The following is a 26296-nucleotide window of genomic DNA, read 5'->3' as shown; positions in this document are numbered from 1 at the left end:
GTTTGCGGGTTTTTTCCTTGTGTATCAAAACATTGCTACCAAATTTTGACTACTTTGACGGATCTTGACAGACACGACAGACAGGCCACGGAGTAATCTTATAAGGGTTCCTTTTTTCTCTGGTGATATGGAGCCCTATAAAGTGTAGGTAAATACCTGTGAGTCGACGTCGGCACCCACAAACTTGTACCCGGGCGGCGCCTGCACCATCGCGCGCAGCTCCGAGCCGACGCGCTCGGCGTGCGCGTTGCTCGCCGTCATCCACGTCGGCTCCGACGCTCTACGTCATAGGACGGATTCCCACATTTACGTTGGCTCAAGGATCTAGATAACAGAGGGCATGTCTAAATAGCCCCGGCAGTGTTCGACCGCTAGGCCACAGCACACTTGCTGCCAGTGCCCAAACTGTACATATGTAATATGTGTGGGCTCGCCGCCATTTAATTGTAAAGACTTTGCTCATTGAACATCGCGTCATCGTCCCCACCGTCATTGTGAGATTATAAAATGAGATGCGCAGTGTGTCACGGGACGTTATTCGTGTGGCTCTTGCCGAGGGCACTTCTCCGTAGACACTATGTGTGTCGTACTGTAGGTTATTATAATTGTTGTTGTGACCTAATGTGGTTTAAGACGTTGAGGTTATAGTACTAGGTTGTGAAAGGTGTTGTGAATGTGTTTGTGACTGTGTAGTGCGTGTTCACTAGCTGTGTATCGGTAAGTCCTTCTTGTATCGTTCCAATTTGTATTAGACAAACGTGATTGTTGTAGTTGATGTTAATTGAATTAGTTGTGGTGTGCTAGGTTAGCTGGTTGGTCTGGGACCGGTATGGGGACATGGTGGAGCCGGTCGCTAGGTAGGGTTAGGTTAGCTGGTTGGTCTGGGACCGGTATGGGGACATGGTGGAGCCGGTCGCTAGGTAGGGTTAGGTTTACCTACGTTACGTTACGCTAGTGGTTTTCACGTGTGATAAGTGAGTATTACAATTATTGTAATTGAAATTACTACCGTCTGATGTCGGCCATCCCCTTGTTCTCCGACATATTATGTATAAAATACACAGTAGTCTAACGCTTCTGATCCCGTGCTAAATGACGACCACAATGAGCGCTAACAACTATTAGACGGAAATGTGGCTACTCTGTGAACTGCTCTGTGGCTCGCTCTGCGTAGCGAGTCGCAAAACAAAGCATTAGTAATGGTCAAGACTGGTACCGCCTCGTGAGCGTCCCGCACACCACCACCTGCGGCACGATGGCGCCGTAGCGCCGCGCCGAGCGCCGCAGCCGCTCCGGCAGCAGCCGCTCCGGCAGCCACACCACCTGCTGCCCCGTGACGCGCTCGCGGTTGTTGCGCCAGTACGACATCATGCGCCCGAACGACAGCACCTGGCCCAAACTGCTTCATAAGCAACATTCAATACAAACACTAGCCAACCAACTCATCCCGTCCAAAGCTGACATCTATAGAACGTATACTTCGATCGAAACATCATTTATATCTCTACTATGAATGTACACTTATTATCAGCGACAGACACAGACAGACAGCGATTTATTCTATTTTATGTAACTGTAATGAATCCGTAATTAATTGGTGAACTTGGTGTTATTTGAACCCGATAGACTGGAGGAACACGGCGCTATCTATTGGTAAGATATTCTCTAGAAGAAATACCTATAGGCCAACAACGCATGACGGTAAACCCTGCGCCGAGAGCACGTTCTGGCTGAACATGTTGAGGAAGTCCTTCGCCAGCGGGTTGCCCACCTTGTACTTCGGCCCGTCCTTGTGCGGCAGCCGCAGCAAGTGACAACAACCTACGAACAGCTCGCAACACATACCTTCTCAGCGTCGTTGCCCTGCGCCGAGAGCACGTTCTGGCTGAACATGTTGAGGAAGTCCTTCGCCAGCGGGTTGCCCACCTTGTACTTCGGCCCGTCCTTGTGCGGCAGCCGCAGCAAGTGACAACAACCTACGAACAGCTCGCAACACATACCTTCTCAGCGTCGTTGCCCTGCGCCGAGAGCACGTTCTGGCTGAACATGTTGAGGAAGTCCTTCGCCAGCGGGTTGCCCACCTTGTACTTCGGCCCGTCCTTGTGCGGCAGCCGCAGCAAGTGACAACAACCTACGAACAGCTCGCAACACATACCTTCTCAGCGTCGTTGCCCTGCGCCGAGAGCACGTTCTGGCTGAACATGTTGAGGAAGTCCTTCGCCAGCGGGTTGCCCACCTTGTACTTCGGCCCGTCCTTGTGCGGCAGCCGCAGCAAGTGACAACAACCTACGAACAGCTCGCAACACATACCTTCTCAGCGTCGTTGCCCTGCGCCGAGAGCACGTTCTGGCTGAACATGTTGAGGAAGTCCTTCGCCAGCGGGTTGCCCACCTTGTACTTCGGCCCGTCCTTGTGCGGCAGCCGCAGGAAGTGACAACAACCTACACACAATGTTATTACAACGAACTGAAAGCAAATAACTGCTCAGCTCCAGGAGGTGTCCACATGGAACATTCAATATTTGTTTTATTTCTTTATGGCACACACATTTATATACAGCCTACAGGACAACAATACAAGATACAGCAGAAACTATACAAAGAGGTGCCAGGGCGGCTGGTTGCTACAGCGATCTGTTACAGGCAACCTTTGGTAAAAGGATTTAATTGACCACTAGCTTTTAGACACAAATTTCAAACCCCTATTTTACCTCCTTAAGAGTTGAATTTTCAAAAATCCTTCCTAAAAATCCTATTAGGACCTGGGCATCTGCTAAGAAAGGATTTTTGAAAATTCAACCCCTGTATTTAATGGTTGTTAGAGGTCAGTAAAATACAGGAACTGAACTTAAACACTTATTTAATTAATTAAAAACTGGAGACAATTCCGGGACACGTCACACCAAACCAACAATAATACGAAGAGAATGTCCTGTTATAAAGTAAATAGCCAATAAAGTTCTTGCGCTATTGCTCGCACAATTTTTGCAGGCGATTGTCTTGAACATGCCCCCGGGCGTTGAAGGCTGCACCTTCAACCACCTTGATTGACTTCACAAATTGGTAACGGGCAAATGCGGGAAAACGATCTTCTCACAGTTCCGCTTGCCTTTTTTACGTCAGCCACTCGTGCAACTTGATCGGGGCCAGGAAAAAGAGCCACAATTCTTCCCAGTTTCCACTTTAAGGGAGGTAGATTTTCCTCCTTTCGAAGGACCAACGAGTTGAGTTCCAATGTATGGTATGGTGTCTGCCATTTAGTACGTTTCTGGAGTTCAGAAACGTACTCCTTGCTCCATCGCGCCCAGAAATGCTGCCGGAGTTGCTCAACTCTTTTGTATCTGGTCACATGTGTGTCCGCTTTGCGTCCTTGGTAATCTTCAGTCGGAATAGCTGTGAGCGGACGCCCAATTAAAAAATGGCCAGGGGTCAGTGGGGTCAAGTCGTCTGGATGCGAAGATAAAGGAGTAAGTGGTCGCGAATTTAAAATTGCCTCAATTTGTGTTAAAGTCGTATACAATTCTTCGTAAGTTAAATGACTGTTGCCTAGCACTCGCAATAAATGAAATTTGGTGGATTTTACCCCCGCCTCCCAAACACCACCGAAATGAGGAGAATACGCCGGAATAAAGTGAAAATTAATTCCTTCATTTGAAAGCTCACTGGACAGTGAGTCAGAATTTTGTTGCAAAAACTTGGTTAGATCATTGTACGCTCCAACAAATGAAGTTCCGTTGTCAGAATATAGATGGCGTGGTTTTCCGCGACGAGCCACAAGTCTACGTAGAGCTAGAATGTAGCTATTACTTGTCAAGTCACCTACCAATTCCAAATGAATAGCCTTGGTAGTGAAACATATAAAAATGGCGATGTACACTTTCACAATACGACAACCACGTCCTTGACGACTTGCGGAAGATATAGGACCCGCATAGTCAACGCCAACGGTTTCAAAGGGGGAACCACCTGGAGTAAGTCGCCGCTGCGGCAAATCACCCATAATAGGAGCGACAACACTTCCTTTCATTCGTGTGCATCGAATGCAACGACGATAAGTAGCCTTTGCCAAATTACGGCCACCGATTGGCCAGTAAACTTCTCTGATCGAAGCCAACAATAATTGTGGCCCAGCGTGCATAAGTTTCGTATGTTCGTATTTAAATAATAGTTGAGTGAATCGATGAGTGGACTGTAAAATTAAAGGATGTTTTTTATCATACGAAAATTCTGAGTTGCTGATACGACCGCCAACCCGCATTAAATTATTCTCATCTAGAAACACGTTAAATTTTAATAAAGCACTCTTCGCAGGCAAGTTTTTCTTATGCAATAAAATATCATACTCGGCGAAGGATTCTTTCTGAGACGTGCGAATAATGACGTTTAATGAATTATTTAATTCAGTTTCAGTGAGAAAATTGGTTGTAGCACGTCGTCCTTTACATTCTTCAACAAAACGTAGCATATACGCAATTGCACGTCTAAGCCTGCTAAAATTTGAAAAACGGTCAAAATTAATAAACTCAGATGAATTTTCCGTTTTAACTAAACACGACAACTCAGTACGCGTTTCAGGTAGCGAATCGGAATGTACTGACGAAGAAGGCCAATTACTGTTAGGTTCCTTCAAAAAACTTGGCCCTGACCACCACATATCGAGAGACTGAATAGTGTCAACACTGACTCCACGTGACACATAATCCGCTGGGTTTTGCTTAGTAGGAACGTGTCGCCATGCGCAATCACCGGTCTTTTCTAAAATATCGCCGACGCGATTGCGAACAAATGTATGTAGCTTACTCGGCAACATCTTAAGCCAACCTAATACAATAGTGGAGTCGGTCCAAAAAACAGTACACGCTGCATTAACTCTAAGTGAGCTAGTAACTTTTTCATACAGCTTCGCTGCAACCTGAGCTCCACAAAGCTCAAGCCTAGGGATAGTTGTGGCTTTAATGGGTGCCACCCTACTCTTAGCAAGTAATAACCGCACTAAGATTCTGCCACTACTATCAATGCTACGGACGTAGAGACACGCCCCGTAAGCCCTTTCCGACGCATCGAAAAATGCATGAATCTCTACTCGCACGAACAAATCTATTAATACGCGACGTGGTACTTGTAGATTTGTCAAAACATGCAGATTTTTAATTACTTCCCACCAAGCTTCTTGAATCTCCGGCGTCAATGGGTCATCCCACGATAAGTTTTGTAACCATAAGCTTTGCAATATAATTTTTAATTTAATAACGACCGGAGAGACCAGACCTAATGGATCGAATATCTGTGAAATTACAGAAAGCACATCACGTTTTGAGCTTCCCTTTACTGTGATCGAAGTACCGATCGGAAAATGCAACTCATCAGATTCAGGGTGCCATCCTAAACCTAAAGTTTTGCTTGACTCGTTACCCCCTACATTTAAATCATGCGTGGACTCAGTGGACTCTGAAACTAACTGAGGCTCATTAGACTTCCACTTTCTCAGTGGCAAGCGAGCAGAGGCGAGGGTAGCCGTTACTTCACTACGAATGTTACGCACTACGTTTAAATCATCCCCGCCACTCAACAGATCGTCAACGTAAAAATCGTGAAGGATGATTTCAGCGATCTGATTGTCCTTACATTCAAGTCCTAGCTGCTTAAGGCATCTGGTAGCAAGGAAAGGTGCACTTGCTGTACCATACGTTACGGTATTTAATTCAAATGCCTTAAGTGGTTGATTAGGGTTGTCACGCCATATTATACGCTGTAAATACCTATCATCAGGATGCACAAGTATCTGACGATACATTTTCTCCACGTCGGCTAAAATAACGTACTTGTGTTGCCTAAACCTCAGAAGAATGGACAACAAATCGTCCTGCACTGTCGGACCTACCATCTGAATACTGTTTAGACTAATATTAGTGCTAGTGGTAGAGGAACTTGCATTGAACACGGCCCTTAATTTAATAGTCACACTGTTCTCACGCAACACGCCATGATGTGGGATAAAATGTGCATTACTATCCGAATTAAGTTCACATTCTGACATGTGACCTAAAGACTGATATTCGGACATAAACTCGCGGTACATTTCATAGAGTTTTGGTTGTTTAAGAAGCCTGCGTTCTAAAGACAAGAAACACTGCTTAGCTCGATGTAAAGAATCGCCTAAAACACTAGGATTTTCCTTTAATGGGATTCTTACGCAAAAACGACCGTCCTCTAAGCGAGTAGTATTTTCAATAAAATGCTCCTCACATAATTTCTGTTCCGGTGAATAACTAGATGAACTGGAAATATTTACTTCTTCTAAATTCCAAAACCGTGCGAGTTGACTTTGAATATCTTAATTTAGTATATCAGTGGTAGGGCTAGTGTTAACGTAATTACATTGTATATGGTTAGGCAGATGTGATGTGGAAAATCTGTCATTCATCGGGCCAGAAATTATCCACCCTAACCTAGTCTCGCAAAGGGTAGGCTTATTATTACCTACATTAATTCTTTGCGATCCTACAATGTCCCAAAAAATATCAGCACCTAATATTAAATCCACTGACGCCGGTGTGTGAAAATGAGGATCCGCTAAACAAACGTCAGTAGGTATATTGACGTTTGAAATGTCGAGTGATCGACATGGCACGTTGTCTGTTAACGACGGCAAAACAAAACAATTTAAACTAGTCATAAATGTATCATTTAATGACTTCAAACGCAACCGACACATTTTATCAATATGCGTAGACGCATTATTAATACCCAGTACAGATTGATCGATATGATTATAAGGCAGATTTAACTGACGAAACATTTTTTCTGACAGTAGGCTAGAAGTGCTACCAGAATCCAAAACAGCGCGTCCGATATGTTCGCGATTATTTGAATCATATAACTTAACTAGCGCAGTCGATAATATAACGTCCCCGCGGCGACTGTTTACTTCAAGACTCGCGGACGACACGCTCGCTGATAACGCTAAGTTATTTGGATTTGTGGTGGAGGGAGTCGCGCTGACACTTTCAGGGCTCTCGCCATGCACAACCGGCTTCTGCTTATCTGTAACATGGACTAAAACTGAGTGTTTTCTTTTGCAAATTTTACACCCATTTTTTTTACAATTATTTGAAAAATGGGATTTTGAAAAACAATTAAAACATACCTTAAAGGTAGGTAATAACTGCAGGCGCTCTTCATTACTCAACGCTAAAAATTGAGGGCAAGTACTTAATTTATGCACGGCGCTGCATTTGGGACAAAAGTCCTTTGAACTTAAATTATTATTAGTTTGTGTGGTCACCATAGCCTTTAGTTTTGACTGTTTATTATTTGAGTTGTTTTGGGGTGTCTGACGCGAAAATTCTATTGTATCAAGTATATTAGTACGCATCCTAACGAAATCGAGGAAGTCCTGTAGCTCTATGCGTTTTTTGCTGTCTAAGCGGCCTTTATATTCCTCCCATTCACGATAAGTTGTACTGTCCAACTTATGAGTGATAATGTAAATGAGAAGGGTGCTCCATTCCTTAATCGGTTCACCTAAGATCTCTAAAGCACGGAGATTTTTATTAAATTGGTCGAGAATGTGCTTTAAATTAGAAGCAGATTCCCGTGTGACCGGTTCGATATTAAATAAAGCAGCAACATGGTTTTGTATTAACAAACGTTTATTATCAAACCGATCACACATGAGTTTCCATGCTACATTATAGTTGCTAGACGAAAACTCGATGGATGATATTACCACAGCGGCAGACCCCTCCAATGATGTTCTTAAATAATGGAATTTATTGACGTCATCTATGTCGTCATTATTATGAATTAGACTGGTAAAAGTATCTCTAAACTCCAGCCAATTGTTATATGCACCACTAAACTTAGGAAGTTGGATGGTAGGCAACTTGACAGGGTTCAGTCTACTACAGCGTGAACCATCATCGCTAGGAAGTGGCACTTGTGACTTTTTATAATTTGCTAGCATCTCCTGTCCTTGGCTTAAGGCCTTGTAATATCTACATTCAAACTCTTCACGTTCTGCCAACTGCAGGTCAACGTTATCCGAGATACACTCTAACCGAGTTTGAGTTTCATCGTATTGAGAGTACAATAAGTCTAACTTGTTTATGCGTAATTCCAACTCACTGATATCCTTTGCAGATGGTGACACGGTGCTATTCTCCAATGACTTCAAATAACCAGAAAAAATTGTAATCCGACCTTTATAACTGCTCCGTTTTTTAGTTAACTCATTAATTTCGGCCATTCTTGGGAGACGGGTGCAAAACCTGGAATTTGATACAATAATAATGTAATAACTATATAAACAATTTATATTTTTACACAGTTAGATACCTAAAACAACAATTATTGATATAATAGTTTAATGTCAAAGTTTTTAAAAATCTCAAAGTTAGGTTTGTAAAATTAGACAATATTACAATGTGAAATCTATATCTATTTGATTATTAACATGCTACTAAATGTTAAATGTTAAATATATTTAATCTAGGCAGACATACTATCACAATTTAACAGTTTTTAAGATTAACTTTGACTAAAATTTACACATTGTCAAATCCATAACCTATGACCAATTGACCACACATGACCTGGAATTTCTGGTACAATCCGGTTCGAAGGACCAATGTATTTAATGGTTGTTAGAGGTCAGTAAAATACAGGAACTGAACTTAAACACTTATTTAATTAATTAAAAACTGGAGACAATTCCGGGACACGTCACACCAAACCAACAATAATACGAAGAGAATGTCCTGTTATAAAGTAAATAGCCAACAAAGTTCTTGCGCTATTGCTCGCACAATTTTTGCAGGCGATTGTCTTGAACAACCCCTAAGGGGGTGAAATAGGGGTTAGCAATTTGTGTAGTCTACGCGGACGAAGTTGCGAGTAAATAAGCTAGTTTAGTAGTATAAATGAACTTCAAAATCGACTTACCCTGTACCTGCACACCGCACCACACTCCGAGCCCGTGGTACTGGTTGGCCGCCGCTTGCTCGTCGCGCGTCTTCCGCGCATAGTAGGCTCTCCTTCCCAAGTCCTCCTGCAATGTTTCATCATCACCAACCCATCGCCGGCTCACTACTGAGTACGACTTGTCACACCTGTACGGGACCGATGTGCAGGCTCGACCGTACCGAAGAGATCTCCCACCGAGCGGTTGGTTGTGCTCGGTAGCGCCAGCTGGGCCGACGGTTGTATCTTGAAACTTCTATATATAGTCCAGATTGCCGAACACTCTGTTAGTGCGAGTACTGTCGGCGGTACATTTGTTCGGGACTACGTCATCGATTGAACAGCGCCATCTAGTTTGTACTGTGGCAACCGCCACACCACCACCACACGCCACCTTTGGGAACATTATGGAGAACTCTCAGGCATGCAGGTTTCCCCACGATGTTTTCCTTCACCGTTAAAGCGAGTGATATGAATGGGTAACGATCCTCAGCGATGAGGAATCGACGACCCACCTCCACAGTGTTGGGCAGCATGTGTATATCCGCCTCGAACTCGTTGTGCTTGCAGCTCAGCAGAGGGCAGGTCTGCAGCAGTTTGTGCAGAGGCACCGCAGGCTCGCCCTTAGGGTCGTCTTGCGTCCTGCTGTACGGCACCAGGAACCCCCACCCTTCCGTCTGCAGGTAGTGGAGGGGGTAGCCCTCCCAGGAGAGGCGCAGGAGTTTAGGAGTTATCTAGAAATATTACTGACGTTGGCGTCGATTCTTTCTTTAACTGTATCATCAAGTGAGACCATGGTCAAACTGTATACACTTTGAATCAGTTTTCCCTTTAACTACGATCTGCCACGTTGGGGGCGTGTCCGTCGGCGTGACGGACGCCACACGGTGAAGCGTAAACTGCTTCATGTAAATTACACCAAATTGTGCTAAGCGGGAGACTAATATTCCTTTTTAAAACAAAAAAGTATTGGTCATTAAAATCCTTTAGCCGTTTTGTCATTATTAAGAAAACCTTTCGGATAAATCTGTTGTAAGCAAATAAAAATACTGACCTGCATACTGGTAGTGACACTGTTGGCGCCGGGCGTCCACCCGGGCTGTGTGGTGGGCTTCGCGCACAGCTTCCTGTACCAGGCGGGGTAGCCCGCTAGCTGCGGCCTCTTCACCGGCAGCGCCGCGCCCAACACGTACAAATACTGACCTGCATACTGGTAGTGACACTGTTGGCGCCGGGCGTCCACCCGGGCTGTGTGGTGGGCTTCGCGCACAGCTTCCTGTACCAGGCGGGGTAGCCCGCTAGCTGCGGCCTCTTCACCGGCAGCGCCGCGCCCAACACGTACAAATACTGACCTGCATACTGGTAGTGACACTGTTGGCGCCGGGCGTCCACCCGGGCTGTGTGGTGGGCTTCGCGCACAGCTTCCTGTACCAGGCGGGGTAGCCCGCCAGCTGCGGCCTCTTCACCGGCAGCGCCGCGCCCAACACGTACAAATACTGACCTGCATACTGGTAGTGACACTGTTGGCGCCGGGCGTCCACCCGGGCTGTGTGGTGGGCTTCGCGCACAGCTTCCTGTACCAGGCGGGGTAGCCCGCCAGCTGCGGCCTCTTCACCGGCAGCGCCGCGCCCAACACGTACAAATACTGACCTGCATACTGGTAGTGACACTGTTGGCGCCGGGCGTCCACCCGGGCTGTGTGGTGGGCTTCGCGCACAGCTTCCTGTACCAGGCGGGGTAGCCCGCTAGCTGCGGCCTCTTCACCGGCAGCGCCGCGCCCAACACGTACAAATACTGACCTGCATACTGGTAGTGACACTGTTGGCGCCGGGCGTCCACCCGGGCTGTGTGGTGGGCTTCGCGCACAGCTTCCTGTACCAGGCGGGGTAGCCCGCCAGCTGCGGCCTCTTCACCGGCAGCGCCGCGCCCAACACGTACAAATACTGACCTGCATACTGGTAGTGACACTGTTGGCGCCGGGCGTCCACCCGGGCTGTGTGGTGGGCTTCGCGCACAGCTTCCTGTACCAGGCGGGGTAGCCCGCCAGCTGCGGCCTCTTCACCGGCAGCGCCGCGCCCAACACGTACAAATACTGACCTGCATACTGGTAGTGACACTGTTGGCGCCGGGCGTCCACCCGGGCTGTGTGGTGGGCTTCGCGCACAGCTTCCTGTACCAGGCGGGGTAGCCCGCTAGCTGCGGCCTCTTCACCGGCAGCGCCGCGCCCAACACGTACAAATACTGACCTGCATACTGGTAGTGACACTGTTGGCGCCGGGCGTCCACCCGGGCTGTGTGGTGGGCTTCGCGCACAGCTTCCTGTACCAGGCGGGGTAGCCCGCCAGCTGCGGCCTCTTCACCGGCAGCGCCGCGCCCAACACGTACAAATACTGACCTGCATACTGGTAGTGACACTGTTGGCGCCGGGCGTCCACCCGGGCTGTGTGGTGGGCTTCGCGCACAGCTTCCTGTACCAGGCGGGGTAGCCCGCTAGCTGCGGCCTCTTCACCGGCAGCGCCGCGCCCAACACGTACAAATACTGACCTGCATACTGGTAGTGACACTGTTGGCGCCGGGCGTCCACCCGGGCTGTGTGGTGGGCTTCGCGCACAGCTTCCTGTACCAGGCGGGGTAGCCCGCCAGCTGCGGCCTCTTCACCGGCAGCGCCGCGCCCAACACGTACAAATACTGACCTGCATACTGGTAGTGACACTGTTGGCGCCGGGCGTCCACCCGGGCTGTGTGGTGGGCTTCGCGCACAGCTTCCTGTACCAGGCGGGGTAGCCCGCTAGCTGCGGCCTCTTCACCGGCAGCGCCGCGCCCAACACGTACAAATACTGACCTGCATACTGGTAGTGACACTGTTGGCGCCGGGCGTCCACCCGGGCTGTGTGGTGGGCTTCGCGCACAGCTTCCTGTACCAGGCGGGGTAGCCCGCCAGCTGCGGCCTCTTCACCGGCAGCGCCGCGCCCAACACGTACAAATACTGACCTGCATACTGGTAGTGACACTGTTGGCGCCGGGCGTCCACCCGGGCTGTGTGGTGGGCTTCGCGCACAGCTTCCTGTACCAGGCGGGGTAGCCCGCCAGCTGCGGCCTCTTCACCGGCAGCGATTTACCCAACGCATACAAATACTCGAACTGTTCACCCAACTCCTCAACATCTTGAACTAAATCACCCCGTACTTTTAAACTTTCGATATATTCCTCGCTTAGAACATCGAATTTTCGACTAGTCTTTTCCGATTTCGCAACATAATTTTCACTAAAACCTTTATCAATATTACACTTTTCTTTTTTTTTACTCTTGGCAACACTTTTTTTCAATTTTAACGTTTGGGTCGACCAGTCCTGGTCCCACATCCAGAGGTCGTCCCTGTAAGCTCGGTTCTCCATGAGGCGGCAGGCTTCGTCGGCTTTGGCCGAGAGGATCTGCCGCGATTCTAGTTTCAAGTCTTCGAACACTGTCTCTGCGGAGTCGATGTACTGCTGCCAGTTGGAGTTCACCGGGAGGTAGGCTGATCCTACAAATCATGTTTTTTATTTTTATGATTCAAGGGGAGGAAGCGCCGGGATAACTAATTCTTATGAGCTTCCGAGACCGTCTTGACGTCAAGCACGTAGCAAGCATTCTGACCGTTTACAAAGTTTGCCTGATGCTTGAGATGTGCTTGACGCGTGATTGATGCGATTTTATATTTTTGCTTGACGCCGTTCGGGCAGTGTTCGATGTATGAGAAAAGTGTAGTTTGCTTGATCAAACAAAACAAATCTACGTGCTTGACGTCAAGCCGCTTGACCGTTATAAATAAACGTTTTTCTTTCTTTCTTTCTTTATAAAAGGTTAAACAGAGACGGATGGATCGACGCACCCAGCTCCAGCATGCCGGCCAGCGTGGCGGGGTGCGGGAACCGCTGCAGGAACAGCGGCAGCAGCTCCCTGAGCACGTTGTGCGTGGCGATGACGTCACCGGCGCAGTACTTCATGAGTCGCTGGAAGTTGTCGCGCACGTCCTCCAGCGCCCCCTGCACGAACATGTCGCGGGTTTGCTTGTCTATGGCCACGCCGCAGTACAGCTTGTGGACCTACGGGGAGTCATTGAGCTTTAACTTGATAGTTCCATGAACACTCAACAACCAAGCCATACTTTTTTTACCAAGATGTAGGGTTTGTAGAGTCAGGGTTTACAAGTAGAGTTATTTGTTATTTATTCAAATTCAAATTCAAATTCAAATTTCTTTTTTATTGTTATACATGTGATACAGTCAAGGTGTAGCATTGTGTTTACAAAATGTTAGATTACGATACCACTAGCGACATCTGTGCGTGACTGTTGGAGAACATATATTTCTTATTGACGTGATAGGCAACAGCGCCATCTGTTCTTGGATAGGAACATTACGTTATACCACAGACTTTATTTGACTCTGTGTTACAGATAAAAATTTTGGTGCTCATGCTAAGTAAGAGAAAATATTTTAATGGGAAATTACTTTATGAACATTTCATTCTATTTAAACAAACCTAATTTAAATACATAAATATTTTATCTTAGTCGAAACTTTTGGATCTTGTGTCTATTATTTATTCATTCGTTCTTGATAGTCGTTGATTATTATCGTAATCATTGATTTATTAATCTGTGCACATGCGGTGTCGCCTTGAAAGAAAGAAAAAAAAGTAAAGTCAATGTCATAACAAATTAGAATTCGCTTAGGAAAAATTTAAGATTTGCAAAAGGATTTATTTGTACCGCGAGGTTTAATTTTTCTCCTTGGTGTGACATTAAGGAAGCTTGTTTCCTTTATATGAGATGAGTGCAAGAATTTTCTGTCCTGGCATCACCAGCCAGACGCGTACCCATTCGTGAGCTTTTCCGGAAAAGTGAAAATCATTCAGAGACACGGGTGCTCGCCCCTTCCTTTTCGTTCGAGACCTTGCTTGTGAAAGGTTGTGTGTGGTAAAAATACCAGGAGTAATGGCCGCCAGACGCCAATTGTGAAAGTGCACACGTGATGTGGGAAGTGTGAAATGGTATGTATTCTCACACCTGCAGTAGGGCGTGTGGCGGTTGCCACAATATAAACTAGATGGCGCTGTTCAATCGATGACGTAGTCCCGAACAAATGTACCGCCGACAGTACACGCACTAACAGAGTGTTCGGCAATCTGGACTATATATAGAAGTTTCAAGATACAACCGTCGGCCCAGCTGGCGCTACCGAGCACAACCAAACCGCTCGGTGGGAGATCTCCCATGAGACATGATGTCGTGTGTCGGCACGTGGCTCCAATGAATCAAATCCATCGGAAGCTGAGCAATCCTTCGCTAGTTGCACGCGTGGCCATCGAGGACTGCAAGGAAAACGCTGGAACCTTTTCGACGCGTGCTTATTTCTTTTCCATCGAGCGTGGCGGGCACACCGGGAAATTAATTCAAAGTTAGGTTTTCTTTCATTACTACTTTATTAGGGATTTTTAATAATCTTTTAAATTCATAACAATTGATGGTTTTTTTTTTAAATGTAACTAAAGGTTTGTACGCACCTGAGCGGCGCGGCGCGTCGCGTCAGTCCGACTGCTGCCGCTCGACGGTACCTACCGCACTACAACTTCAGTACGCGGCAGCTCGCGTCACTTCTATACCCGTTCGCTTACGAGCAACAACGTCGCAAGATGAGTGACAGTGAAGAGGATTTGATTATTATTTCTTTGTTGTGCAGAGGAAGAACGAATTATGGAAGAGAAAAAACCGGCTAAGTGCGAGTCAGGCTCGCGCAATGAGGGTTTCGTACTACAGTCGTATTTTTTCGACATTTTGCACGATAATTCAAAAACTATGATGCATAAAAATAAATAAAAATCTGTTTTAGAATGTACAGGTGAAGACCTTTCATATGATACTTGGTATAGTCACTCACTTCGAAAGTTGAAAATACTAATTAATTCAAAATTCTTTGATCTTTTATCGTTTTGTATTTTATGTCTTTTTTCTTGTACCTTTATTTGTATTTAAATTTATTATTAATCATCTAGTTAGTGTAAGTGGCAGTGCCGTTCTAATTAGATATAAAATAAATAAATAAATAAATGACCACAATTTTTTTTTGTGTGATCTAACCCTAAATTCACGGTTTTCAGATTTTTCCCCAAATGTCAGCTATAAGATCTACCTACCTGCCAAATTCCATGATTCTAGGAAGTACCGTGTAGGTTTCTTGACAGACAGACAGACGGACAGACAGACAGACAGACAACAAAGTGATCCTATAAGGGTTCCGTTTTTCCTTTTGAGGTACGGAACCTTAAAAAAGAAGAAGAAATGAATTGCTGACATACCAAAGTCACGCTATCAAGAAGGCGAATATCACATTTTGTTTCCTCGCCTTCTTAATGACTCTGTACGATTTCACATTTACTTCAGAATGTCGAAGACAAAATTCTTTATGCTATTGCCTAATAGTTTTTGTGGAAATTACATTAGAAACAATAGGTATACCACACAGGTCGGTAATATAATCCTACAAGAGACCTATGTCCAGCTGTGGACATATCTATCGGTTGATGATGATGATGATGATGATGATGATGATGATAGTTTTTATGGAAATTATAAAAAAATATTTATGCATATCCATACTTATATTATCAACGCAAAAGTGTATTTGTCTGTCTATCTACTAGCTTTTCACGGCTCAACAGCTTAACCGAATTTGATGAAATTTGGTACAAAGTTGAATTACATCCCGGGGAAGGACAGGCTAATTTTTATCCTGGAAAATGAAAGAGTTTCCACAGGATTGTTAAAGGCCCATTTATATGAAGTTTGGACCAGAGGTAGCTTGCATTCCGAGAATTGACAGAGGTAGGCAACTTTTTGTCCCGGAAAATCAGAGTTCACACGGGATTAAAAATCTTAAAAAAAAATGCAACTAGATGATGCCTGCGACTTCGTCCGCGTGGATTTAGATTTTTCTATAGGTGAGCACATTTCCGGGAATTACCTACTCGTACCTATATACCTGAGATAGATTATACCCTGTAGGATAAAAGTAGCCTATGTGTACCTACACATAGGCTAGTTTTATCCCGAAAATCAAAAAGTTCCCACGGGATTTTTAAAAAACCTATATCTACGCGAACGAAGTTGCGGGCATCAGCTAGAGGCTTAGGTTTTGTGGAAATTACATTAGAAAAAGCATTTTCGCAAAATGTCTTTGTTTTATGTGCAATAGAATATATAAAATAGGCAGGTAAACACAGGTACATATTATATCTAAATACCTATATAAAAGAAAAAGGTGACTGACTGATCTATCAACGCACAGCTCAAACTACTGGACGGATCGGGCTGAAATTTGGCATGCTGGCTAGCTAACTAGCTAATATGACGTAGACATCCGCTAAAAAGGGATTTATGAAAATTCAACCCCTAAGGGGGTAAAATAGGGGTTCGAGATTTGTGTAGTCCACGCGGACGACGTCGCGGGCATAAGCTAGTATAATATAAACACAATTACAACAATAGGTAGGCATATTTCCGAAACTATTAATTCTACCTAGATGAAGTAGGTAGGTATAATATGTACATAATATATTATAGTTATTTAATCAGGATTATTTTTGCCATTGATGTTACCTCATAACGCTCGGAGAGACATTTATACATTTAGACACTGGGAAGGGGGGAAGCCGACATCCTAGGGGTTGGGACTTTTGAGGATATACTTCTAAGAGCATGAGGAACACGTCGTGTGCCAAAAATTAAACCTACGTTATTTATTTTGAGGTCTATCTTGCCGATTCTTGCCTGTACTTTAAATACCTAACAAGATGCGCGTGTATCTTATTCGAGCGACGTACGCATACTGAAGCGCCGCGCCGCGCCGCTGGGTATGTCGCACTAGCGTCACTGCACTGCGCGTCGCTTCGCTGCGCTTCAAAATATTCTCTCCAGCCGTGCCGCGCGGCAACGCGCGGTGAAGCGCTGTGCAGCGCCGCTCTAGTGCGATATGCGCCATACAAAATGATAGAAATGATATTTTGAAGCTCTGTGCCGCGACGTGCAGCTCGCTGAAGCGCCGCGCCGCGCCGCTTAGGTGCGTACAAACCTTTAGTGTAGGTATATTATACTTGCTTGCACATTTCATAAACTTTTACCAGTGGACCCTACACTAGGAGGTGACCTGTATCGTAGTTTACACAAGTATATTCTAGTATTAAATTAAGTTTAAATTAAATTTTGATATAACACGGGGTACCTTTACGATTACAGATACTAAGTGCGTTGCCTTTCCGAACGCACGCCTTGTGATAATATTGTGCCTAGAGTTAAGCCGAGTCTAGCGTTTAGTAATTTTGTCTGTACGTAGAATTATCCCCCATTGGGAAACTGAACATTGTACCTAATTAATGTAATTTGTATCCAATATTAGCCTTTTAAATTCACAGTAAATGATAAAGTGTTCTCATATCCCGCGGTTTTCATGAATAACTTAAGGAACTCCGCAAGCTGCACAGTTGTCACTCCTGGCTCCTGGCTCCTGGCTCCTGCGGCGCACAACTGATAACAACGCGGATAACAACACTAAGTACAAAGTGACAACGTTACAATTAAGGACACTTAAGAGCTATTGGACTAAAAGTTCTTTCGTTATTTTATAAATGCTGAAAGTTTGTATGCGTATTTTTCCACAACACAGGGAAGATCGATCAATGACAATGAAATTTGGATCATGGTAGGAGATAATAGGTAAAAAGATGTTACGTAAAATAAAGTATAATTTATAGTTTGACAGTAATTATTTACCGACATGTATGGAACCGAATGTGAATGTCCAGACGTTTGAAGCGAGGGGCAGATCAACTGAGTATCACATATGAGCACTCACGTCAGTCAGGCTGTTGAGCGAGCTGACCTCCATCCAGTCGCCGTCGGAGGGGTGCGGCTCCTTGCTCTTGGCTTTGAGCACGGTGCGCTGGTAGCTGGTGACGCCGCTCACGCACGTGTGCATGGACATCGTGTCCATGAAGCGCACTCCTGCACACCACAGTTGTAACTAGATGGCGCTATTCAAACGATAACATTTCATGACGTAGTCCCGAACAGTACTCGCACTAACGTAGTTTTCTGCAATCCAGACTATTAAGAAGAACAAGAGTCACTGTGAAATGCTCTTTAAACATGTCTGCTATAAGACTATGCTCATTAATACCATTCACGCTCACTGGTAGGCCCGCAGGCCTACCGTTTGATTTATTGGTGGATTTCCAAAAGTTACGAAAATCATTTTTCGCATGCTGTGTAGCCAAGATATCCATTTTTATTTGTTCACTGTGGTTCTGACACCACATTTAAGCGTGACTTAAATAGACTGCGACTTCGATGCATGTCGTCATAGACCTACCACTTTTTGGTTTACCCCACCAGACCCATATTAAAAACTTCGAGCTGGCCTCCCTGTGTGCATCGCGAACATACCTGTCCCACCCAGCCACAGTACGCTTCCCAACGCGCGATCTTACAGTGCTGGATTCAATGGCAGCCACAGACAGAACATTTACAATGTCGCTATACAATTTATCGATTAGTAATATTGTGTGGACACGGACAGAATAATATTTAAGGTATCTGTAAATAATATTTAAATGTGTATGTATTTTTTATATATTTTGGTTTATAATAATAGTTTAAATGAATGTATCATTGCATGCCGCAAGGTGTCATCGCAATAAATAGAATTGAATTGAATTGAATTGATCAATACGCCCGCAAACACAATCACTACACGAACGAAACTCTTCGGGAAAATCGATAGCTTTTAATTTTTCATGAAATAGTTTCGTATATATCACTATTACTTCCGGTTTTCTATCTCCCATAGACTCTCGCTCGCCACTTACATACACTCGTCAACTTCGGTTTTCTATCTCCCATAGACTCTCGCTCGCCACTTACATACACTCGTCAACTTCGGTTTTCTATCTCCCATAGACTCTCGCTCGCCACTTACATACACTCGTCAACTTCGGTTTTCTATCTCCCATAGACTCTCGCTCGCCACTTACATACACTCGTCAACTTCGGTTTTCTATCTCCCATAGACTCTCGCTCGCCACTTACATACACTCGTCAACTTCGGTTTTCTATCTCCCATAGACTCTCGCTCGCCACTTACATACACTCGTCAACTTCGGTTTTCTATCTCCCATAGACTCTCGCTCGCCACTTACATACATTCGTCAACTTCGGTTTTCTATCTCCCATAGACTCTCGCTCGCCACTTACATACACTCGTCAACTTCGGTTTTCTATCTCCCATAGACTCTCGCTCGCCACTTACATACACTCGTCAACTTCGGTTTTCTATCTCCCATAGACTCTCGCTCGCCACTTACATACACTCGTCAACTTCGGTTTTCTATCTCCCATAGACTCTCGCTCGCCACTTACATACATTCGTCAACTTCGGTTTTCTATCTCCCATAGACTCTCGCTCGCCACTTACATACACTCGTCAACTTCGGTTTTCTATCTCCCATAGACTCTCGCTCGCCACTTACATACATTCGTCAACTTCGGTTTTCTATCTCCCATAGACTCTCGCTCGCCACTTACATACACTCGTCAACTTCGGTTTTCTATCTCCCATAGACTCTCGCTCGCCACTTACATACACTCGTCAACTTCGGTTTTCTATCTCCCATAGACTCTCGCTCGCCACTTACATACACTCGTCAACTTCGGTTTTCTATCTCCCATAGACTCTCGCTCGCCACTTACATACATTCGTCAACTTCGGTTTTCTATCTCCCATAGACTCTCGCTCGCCACTTACATACACTCGTCAACTTCGGTTTTCTATCTCCCATAGACTCTCGCTCGCCACTTACATACACTCGTCAACTTCGGTTTTCTATCTCCCATAGACTCTCGCTCGCCACTTTCATACACTCGTCAACTTCGGTTTTCTATCTCCCATAGACTCTCGCTCGCCACTTACATACACTCGTCAACTTCGGTTTTCTATCTCCCATAGACTCTCGCTCGCCACTTACATACACTCGTCAACTTCGGTTTTCTATCTCCCATAGACTCTCGCTCGCCACTTACATACATTCGTCAACTTCGGTTTTCTATCTCCCATAGACTCTCGCTCGCCACTTACATACACTCGTCAACTTCGGTTTTCTATCTCCCATAGACTCTCGCTCGCCACTTACATACACTCGTCAACTTCGGTTTTCTATCTCCCATAGACTCTCGCTCGCCACTTACATACACTCGTCAACTTCGGTTTTCTATCTCCCATAGACTCTCGCTCGCCACTTACATACACTCGTCAACTTCGGTTTTCTATCTCCCATAGACTCTCGCTCGCCACTTACATACACTCGTCAACTTCGGTTTTCTATCTCCCATAGACTCTCGCTCGCCACTTACATACACTCGTCAACTTCGGTTTTCTATCTCCCATAGACTCTCGCTCGCCACTTACATACACTCGTCAACTTCGGTTTTCTATCTCCCATAGACTCTCGCTCGCCACTTACATACACTCGTCAACTTCGGTTTTCTATCTCCCATAGACTCTCGCTCGCCACTTACATACACTCGTCAACTTCGGTTTTCTATCTCCCATAGACTCTCGCTCGCCACTTACATACACTCGTCAACTTCGGTTTTCTATCTCCCATAGACTCTCGCTCGCCACTTACATACACTCGTCAACTTCGGTTTTCTATCTCCCATAGACTCTCGCTCGCCACTTACATACACTCGTCAACTTCGGTTTTCTATCTCCCATAGACTCTCGCTCGCCACTTACATACACTCGTCAACTTCGGTTTTCTATCTCCCATAGACTCTCGCTCGCCACTTACATACACTCGTCAACTTCGGTTTTCTATCTCCCATAGACTCTCGCTCGCCACTTACATACACTCGTCAACTTCGGTTTTCTATCTCCCATAGACTCTCGCTCGCCACTTACATACACTCGTCAACTTCGGTTTTCTATCTCCCATAGACTCTCGCTCGCCACTTACATACACTCGTCAACTTCGGTTTTCTATCTCCCATAGACTCTCGCTCGCCACTTACATACACTCGTCAACTTCGGTTTTCTATCTCCCATAGACTCTCGCTCGCCACTTACATACACTCGTCAACTTCGGTTTTCTATCTCCCATAGACTCTCGCTCGCCACTTACATACACTCGTCAACTTCGGTTTTCTATCTCCCATAGACTCTCGCTCGCCACTTACATACACTCGTCAACTTCGGTTTTCTATCTCCCATAGACTCTCGCTCGCCACTTACATACACTCGTCAACTTCGGTTTTCTATCTCCCATAGACTCTCGCTCGCCACTTACATACACTCGTCAACTTCGGTTTTCTATCTCCCATAGACTCTCGCTCGCCACTTACATACACTCGTCAACTTCGGTTTTCTATCTCCCATAGACTCTCGCTCGCCACTTACATACACTCGTCAACTTCGGTTTTCTATCTCCCATAGACTCTCGCTCGCCACTTACATACACTCGTCAACTTCGGTTTTCTATCTCCCATAGACTCTCGCTCGCCACTTACATACACTCGTCAACTTCGGTTTTCTATCTCCCATAGACTCTCGCTCGCCACTTACATACACTCGTCAACTTCGGTTTTCTATCTCCCATAGACTCTCGCTCGCCACTTACATACACTCGTCAACTTCGGTTTTCTATCTCCCATAGACTCTCGCTCGCCACTTACATACACTCGTCAACTTCGGTTTTCTATCTCCCATAGACTCTCGCTCGCCACTTACATACACTCGTCAACTTCGGTTTTCTATCTCCCATAGACTCTCGCTCGCCACTTACATACACTCGTCAACTTCGGTTTTCTATCTCCCATAGACTCTCGCTCGCCACTTACATACACTCGTCAACTTCGGTTTTCTATCTCCCATAGACTCTCGCTCGCCACTTACATACACTCGTCAACTTCGGTTTTCTATCTCCCATAGACTCTCGCTCGCCACTTACATACACTCGTCAACTTCGGTTTTCTATCTCCCATAGACTCTCGCTCGCCACTTACATACACTCGTCAACTTCGGTTTTCTATCTCCCATAGACTCTCGCTCGCCACTTACATACACTCGTCAACTTCGGTTTTCTATCTCCCATAGACTCTCGCTCGCCACTTACATACACTCGTCAACTTCGGTTTTCTATCTTCCATAGACTCTCGCTCGCCACTTACATACACTCGTCAACTTCGGTTTTCTATCTCCCATAGACTCTCGCTCGCCACTTACATACACTCGTCAACTTCGGTTTTCTATCTCCCATAGACTCTCGCTCGCCACTTACATACACTCGTCAACTTCGGTTTTCTATCTCCCATAGACTCTCGCTCGCCACTTACATACACTCGTCAACTTCGGTTTGACCATATCCAAGTCACATTCAATAATCAATGGATAATGGCCGGACCAATACACATCGTACTTTACATTGGAAATTGACGAATAAGCCGAGTCGGTCGTCACGCAGTGATCGAGTGGGCTTCACTCACAAACGTGTATGTGTCTGACCTTATGCCTAAAATCTGTTCATCCACACATGAGCACTCTTCTTCGTCACAGAAACACGTCAACTCGTTATAGAACCGCTCATTCGGATGGGCGTTAAAGTCGCCAAGGATGTAAACACATTCATACTATTATATAATATATGTTCTAAACAATTAACTTAATCTGATGGTGAAGGAAAACATCGCGAGAAAACCTGCATGCCTGAGAGTTCTCCATCATATCAAAGGTGTGTGAAGTCTGCCAATCCACACTTGACCTGTAATACACTATGGCCTAACCCTTCTCACTCTGACAGGAGACCCGTTCTCCGTAGTGAGCCGGCGACGGGTTGATCGTGATGATGTTGGCACGGTTAACCCTTTTCTTTCTACACATATGGGCAAGTGATTTGGCGTTTCGATCCTAAGGAGTCCATTCCACACATGTCTCACCTGTCTTGTTCAGCCAGTACTGCTCCCTTATCTTGGCCCTGTCGTACGCCACGTTGTGCCCCACCACCACCCGCGGCCGGCTCAGCCGAGGCTCCGGCTCGAACTGCTCCGAGCCGTCCGTCTCCAGAGGTATCAGGTCCTCGTACCTCACGCTGTCGTACTGCTGGTGTCCCTCCGAGCTGGCCAGGGGTTCACTGACCCAGCCGTACCTCGAAGGAAAAGGGAACACATGAGAATATCTCTTAGAGAATGTCATTTTTAACCAACCTTTTTGCATACAATTATTTTTTAGTTTTAGTATCTGTAATAGTTATGTAATATTGTTTGTGTGCAATAAAGTATTTGTATCTATTTCTATCTATCTATCTTTTTGGAAACCGGTCAAAAATAATTCTCGTTTCGACATAAAAGTTGGGCGAGCATAAACAGAGACTAGAAATGGACGCGCGACGCTGTACCTGTGCCTGTGCCTGTGAGAGTGACGCGCGTGTGCACAGGCACAGGCTACATAGGTACAGGCGCAGTGTTTATGCACCTTTGCGCCAAACGAACGACACGTACGAGCATGCTTCAAAACATGGCGCGCGTTACCAGTCTATACAAATAAAAAAAATATCCTCAACTTATAGGAACTGACTTTATTCCATTTAGACAATACTTAATAAACTTCAATCTTAGTTCTAAACTATTAACTTCTTCAAGACATAATTATAAATTCTAATTTTCCCTGCTTCAAATCAATAGCTCCCGCTCTTATTGCCGCCATTTTTACCTCTCCTCATAATTCTTTTTTTAAATTCAACTGTAGGCAAAGCAATGTCGCTAACAATCGGCCATTCTGACTTCATGTCTGTCCTCAGACATTCAGGCTCAATTGAAAGAGATTCTCATTCTATCAAACTCATAGTTTTATCTTGATTTCATGATCACTAACTTTTCATTAATCAAACCACTTCTTTGGTTGAATTCGAAAAATTTCATCTTTTCTTGTCAGGGTTTCTTATTTTATCAAACTTTATATTAATTTCATAATCACCTAAACATAATTACTTAAACCAAACTATTTCTTTGGTTGATTGTTGCATTCGAAGTATTTCATCTTTTCTTGACAAGGGTTCTCATTCCATCAAACTCATAGTTTTATCTTAATCTCATAATCATCACCTTTGCTTAAACTAAACCGCTTTTTTGGTTGATTGTTGCATTCGAAGAATTTCATCTTTTCTTGGCAGGGGTTCTCATTTCATCAAACTCATACTTATATCTTAATCTCATAATCACCATCTTTGTTTAACCAAACCACTTCTTTGGATGATTGTTACATTCGAACTTGTCAGGGGTTCTTATTTCATCAAACTCATAGTTTAATATTAATTTCATAATCACCATCTTTACTTCAACCAAACTATTTCTTTGGTTGATTGTTGCATTCGAAGAATTTCGTCTTTTCTTGACAAGGGTTCTCATTCCATCAAACTCATAGTTTTATCTTAATCTCATAATCATCACCTTTGCTTAAACTAAACCGCTTCTTTGGTTGATTGTTGCATTCGAAGAATTTCATCTTTTCTTGGCAGGGGTTCTCATTTGATCAAACTCATACTTATATCTTAATCTCATAATCACCATCTTTGTTTAAACCAAACCACTTCTTTGGATGATTGTTACATTCGAACAATTATTTCGTTTCGGCCATCCTTTTCTTAGAATGTCCTCATTCACACATCAGACAGACATAGACATCAGTTTAATATTCATGATCATTGTCAATGATGCCTAATGGCCGCAAACTAATAGTCTCAGTCTCTTATTATGATCGTCATCATATCCCCAACGTCATGACATCAGTAAAACATCCATGATCGTTCGTCAATAATGCTTATTATTACTTGTCACCTTAATTAACTATATCATTTACGCCATGACAGCCCGCTCACTAGCCTATGGTCATTCTCTTATCATCTTAATCATCATCTTAATTAATTATATCATTTACGCCATGGTGGCCCGCTCACCATCCTGATGGCCGCAAACTAATAGTCTCATTCTCTTATGGTGATCGTCATCATATCCACAACGTCATGACATCAGTAAAATATCCACGATCGTTACGTCAATGATGCTTATTATTAATTGTCATCTTTAACTAACTATATCATTTACGCCATGGCAGCCCGCTCACTAGCCTATGGTCGCAAACTTAATAGTCTCTTACTCTTATCATCTTAATCATCATTTTAATCATCATTTTAATCATCATCTTAATCATCATCTTAATTAATTATATCATTTACGCCATGGTGGCCCGCTCACCAACCTGATGGCCGCAAACTAATAGTCTCATTGTCTTATCGTGATCGTCATCATATTATCCACAACGTCCTGGCAATAACATGGCACATTTTGCTATAAGTAATATCTTCTGCATATTTCAATAGCTTATAAATTTTGTTTCTTGTATGACATCAATCTCTTTATCAAACTATGATCTTTAAATTGTACCGCATTTACATCTTGATCATCATTACAGATTCTTGCTGAAACAGAAATAAAAACAAAGCAGCAACAAAATCACCATTAAAAGGTGGTACATAATTTATTATTGTTAATTGTCGTGTTTTAAAAACGTTTAACTTTCAAGAGTAAAAGATTAATTTTTTTATTACGATTCCCGCGCATAATTTTTTGCGCAAATATATATTTTTTCAGATTTTTTTTAAATGTGCTGTTTAGTAATTTTTTTTTTAATTTTACAAAAAATTATATCACAATTAAAATATTTTAAGTCATCTAGGATTCACCAGGCTGCATGATCTACGACCTTTGCCTTTTCGAGGAACGAATCGAAATATGCATACTACACCTATACAGCTGCATTCCAATTTATGATTGATCCAAAAAGATAACAAATATGGCGATACTGATCACGTGACTTTATTTTGACTTGACCTCTAGTGATGCGCTATTGCTGAACTAACTATATTGGGAATGTGGACGTTTGAATGAATTAACTCTGATGTAAAGAATTATATTTTCATTTTATGTACTTGCAAAACTTATAAGTCCGTAAACATTAGTTATTTTATATTACGAGAACGCAATATAAAATAACTTTATATATCTATTGATGGTTCGTAAACAATGGGGCCGATTCTGTTGTACACAATGCTATATTAAAATAATTTGATTTAAATAACTCGATCAATTTCCGATTCTGAACGAATTATCGATGTGTACGGTCCCTAACATTCATACATTTTTCGTCTGTGGTTGCAATGTCTAAAGAAATTAAAGAATGCGAAACGTCAAACT

The 26296-nt window shown here is 44.3% G+C and overlaps 1 protein-coding gene across 1 annotated transcript in view; it reads right to left on the bottom strand.

Moving 5' to 3' along the window:
• PolG1 (DNA polymerase gamma, catalytic subunit tam) overlaps window positions 1-26296 on the bottom strand; it is a 39826-nt gene that overhangs the window by 9964 nt on the left and 3566 nt on the right. The window contains exons 4-12 of the mRNA XM_069506070.1: window positions 22985-23193; window positions 17853-18001; window positions 12833-13046; window positions 11952-12484; window positions 9476-9694; window positions 8943-9048; window positions 2311-2441; window positions 1217-1389; window positions 157-280 (exon numbers count right to left, since the gene is read on the bottom strand). Of these exons, the coding sequence (XP_069362171.1) occupies window positions 157-280; window positions 1217-1389; window positions 2311-2441; window positions 8943-9048; window positions 9476-9694; window positions 11952-12484; window positions 12833-13046; window positions 17853-18001; window positions 22985-23193 (1858 nt within the window). The remainder of the gene's footprint in view (window positions 1-156; window positions 281-1216; window positions 1390-2310; window positions 2442-8942; window positions 9049-9475; window positions 9695-11951; window positions 12485-12832; window positions 13047-17852; window positions 18002-22984; window positions 23194-26296) is intronic.

The sequence above is a fragment of the Maniola hyperantus genome, chromosome 22 (genome assembly GCF_902806685.2).
Source record: "Maniola hyperantus chromosome 22, iAphHyp1.2, whole genome shotgun sequence".
In the NCBI taxonomy this organism is placed as follows: Eukaryota; Metazoa; Arthropoda; class Insecta; order Lepidoptera; family Nymphalidae; genus Maniola; species Maniola hyperantus.
The sequence above is the reverse complement of the archived record's forward strand: the minus strand, read 5'-3'. Positions and strand labels throughout refer to the sequence as shown.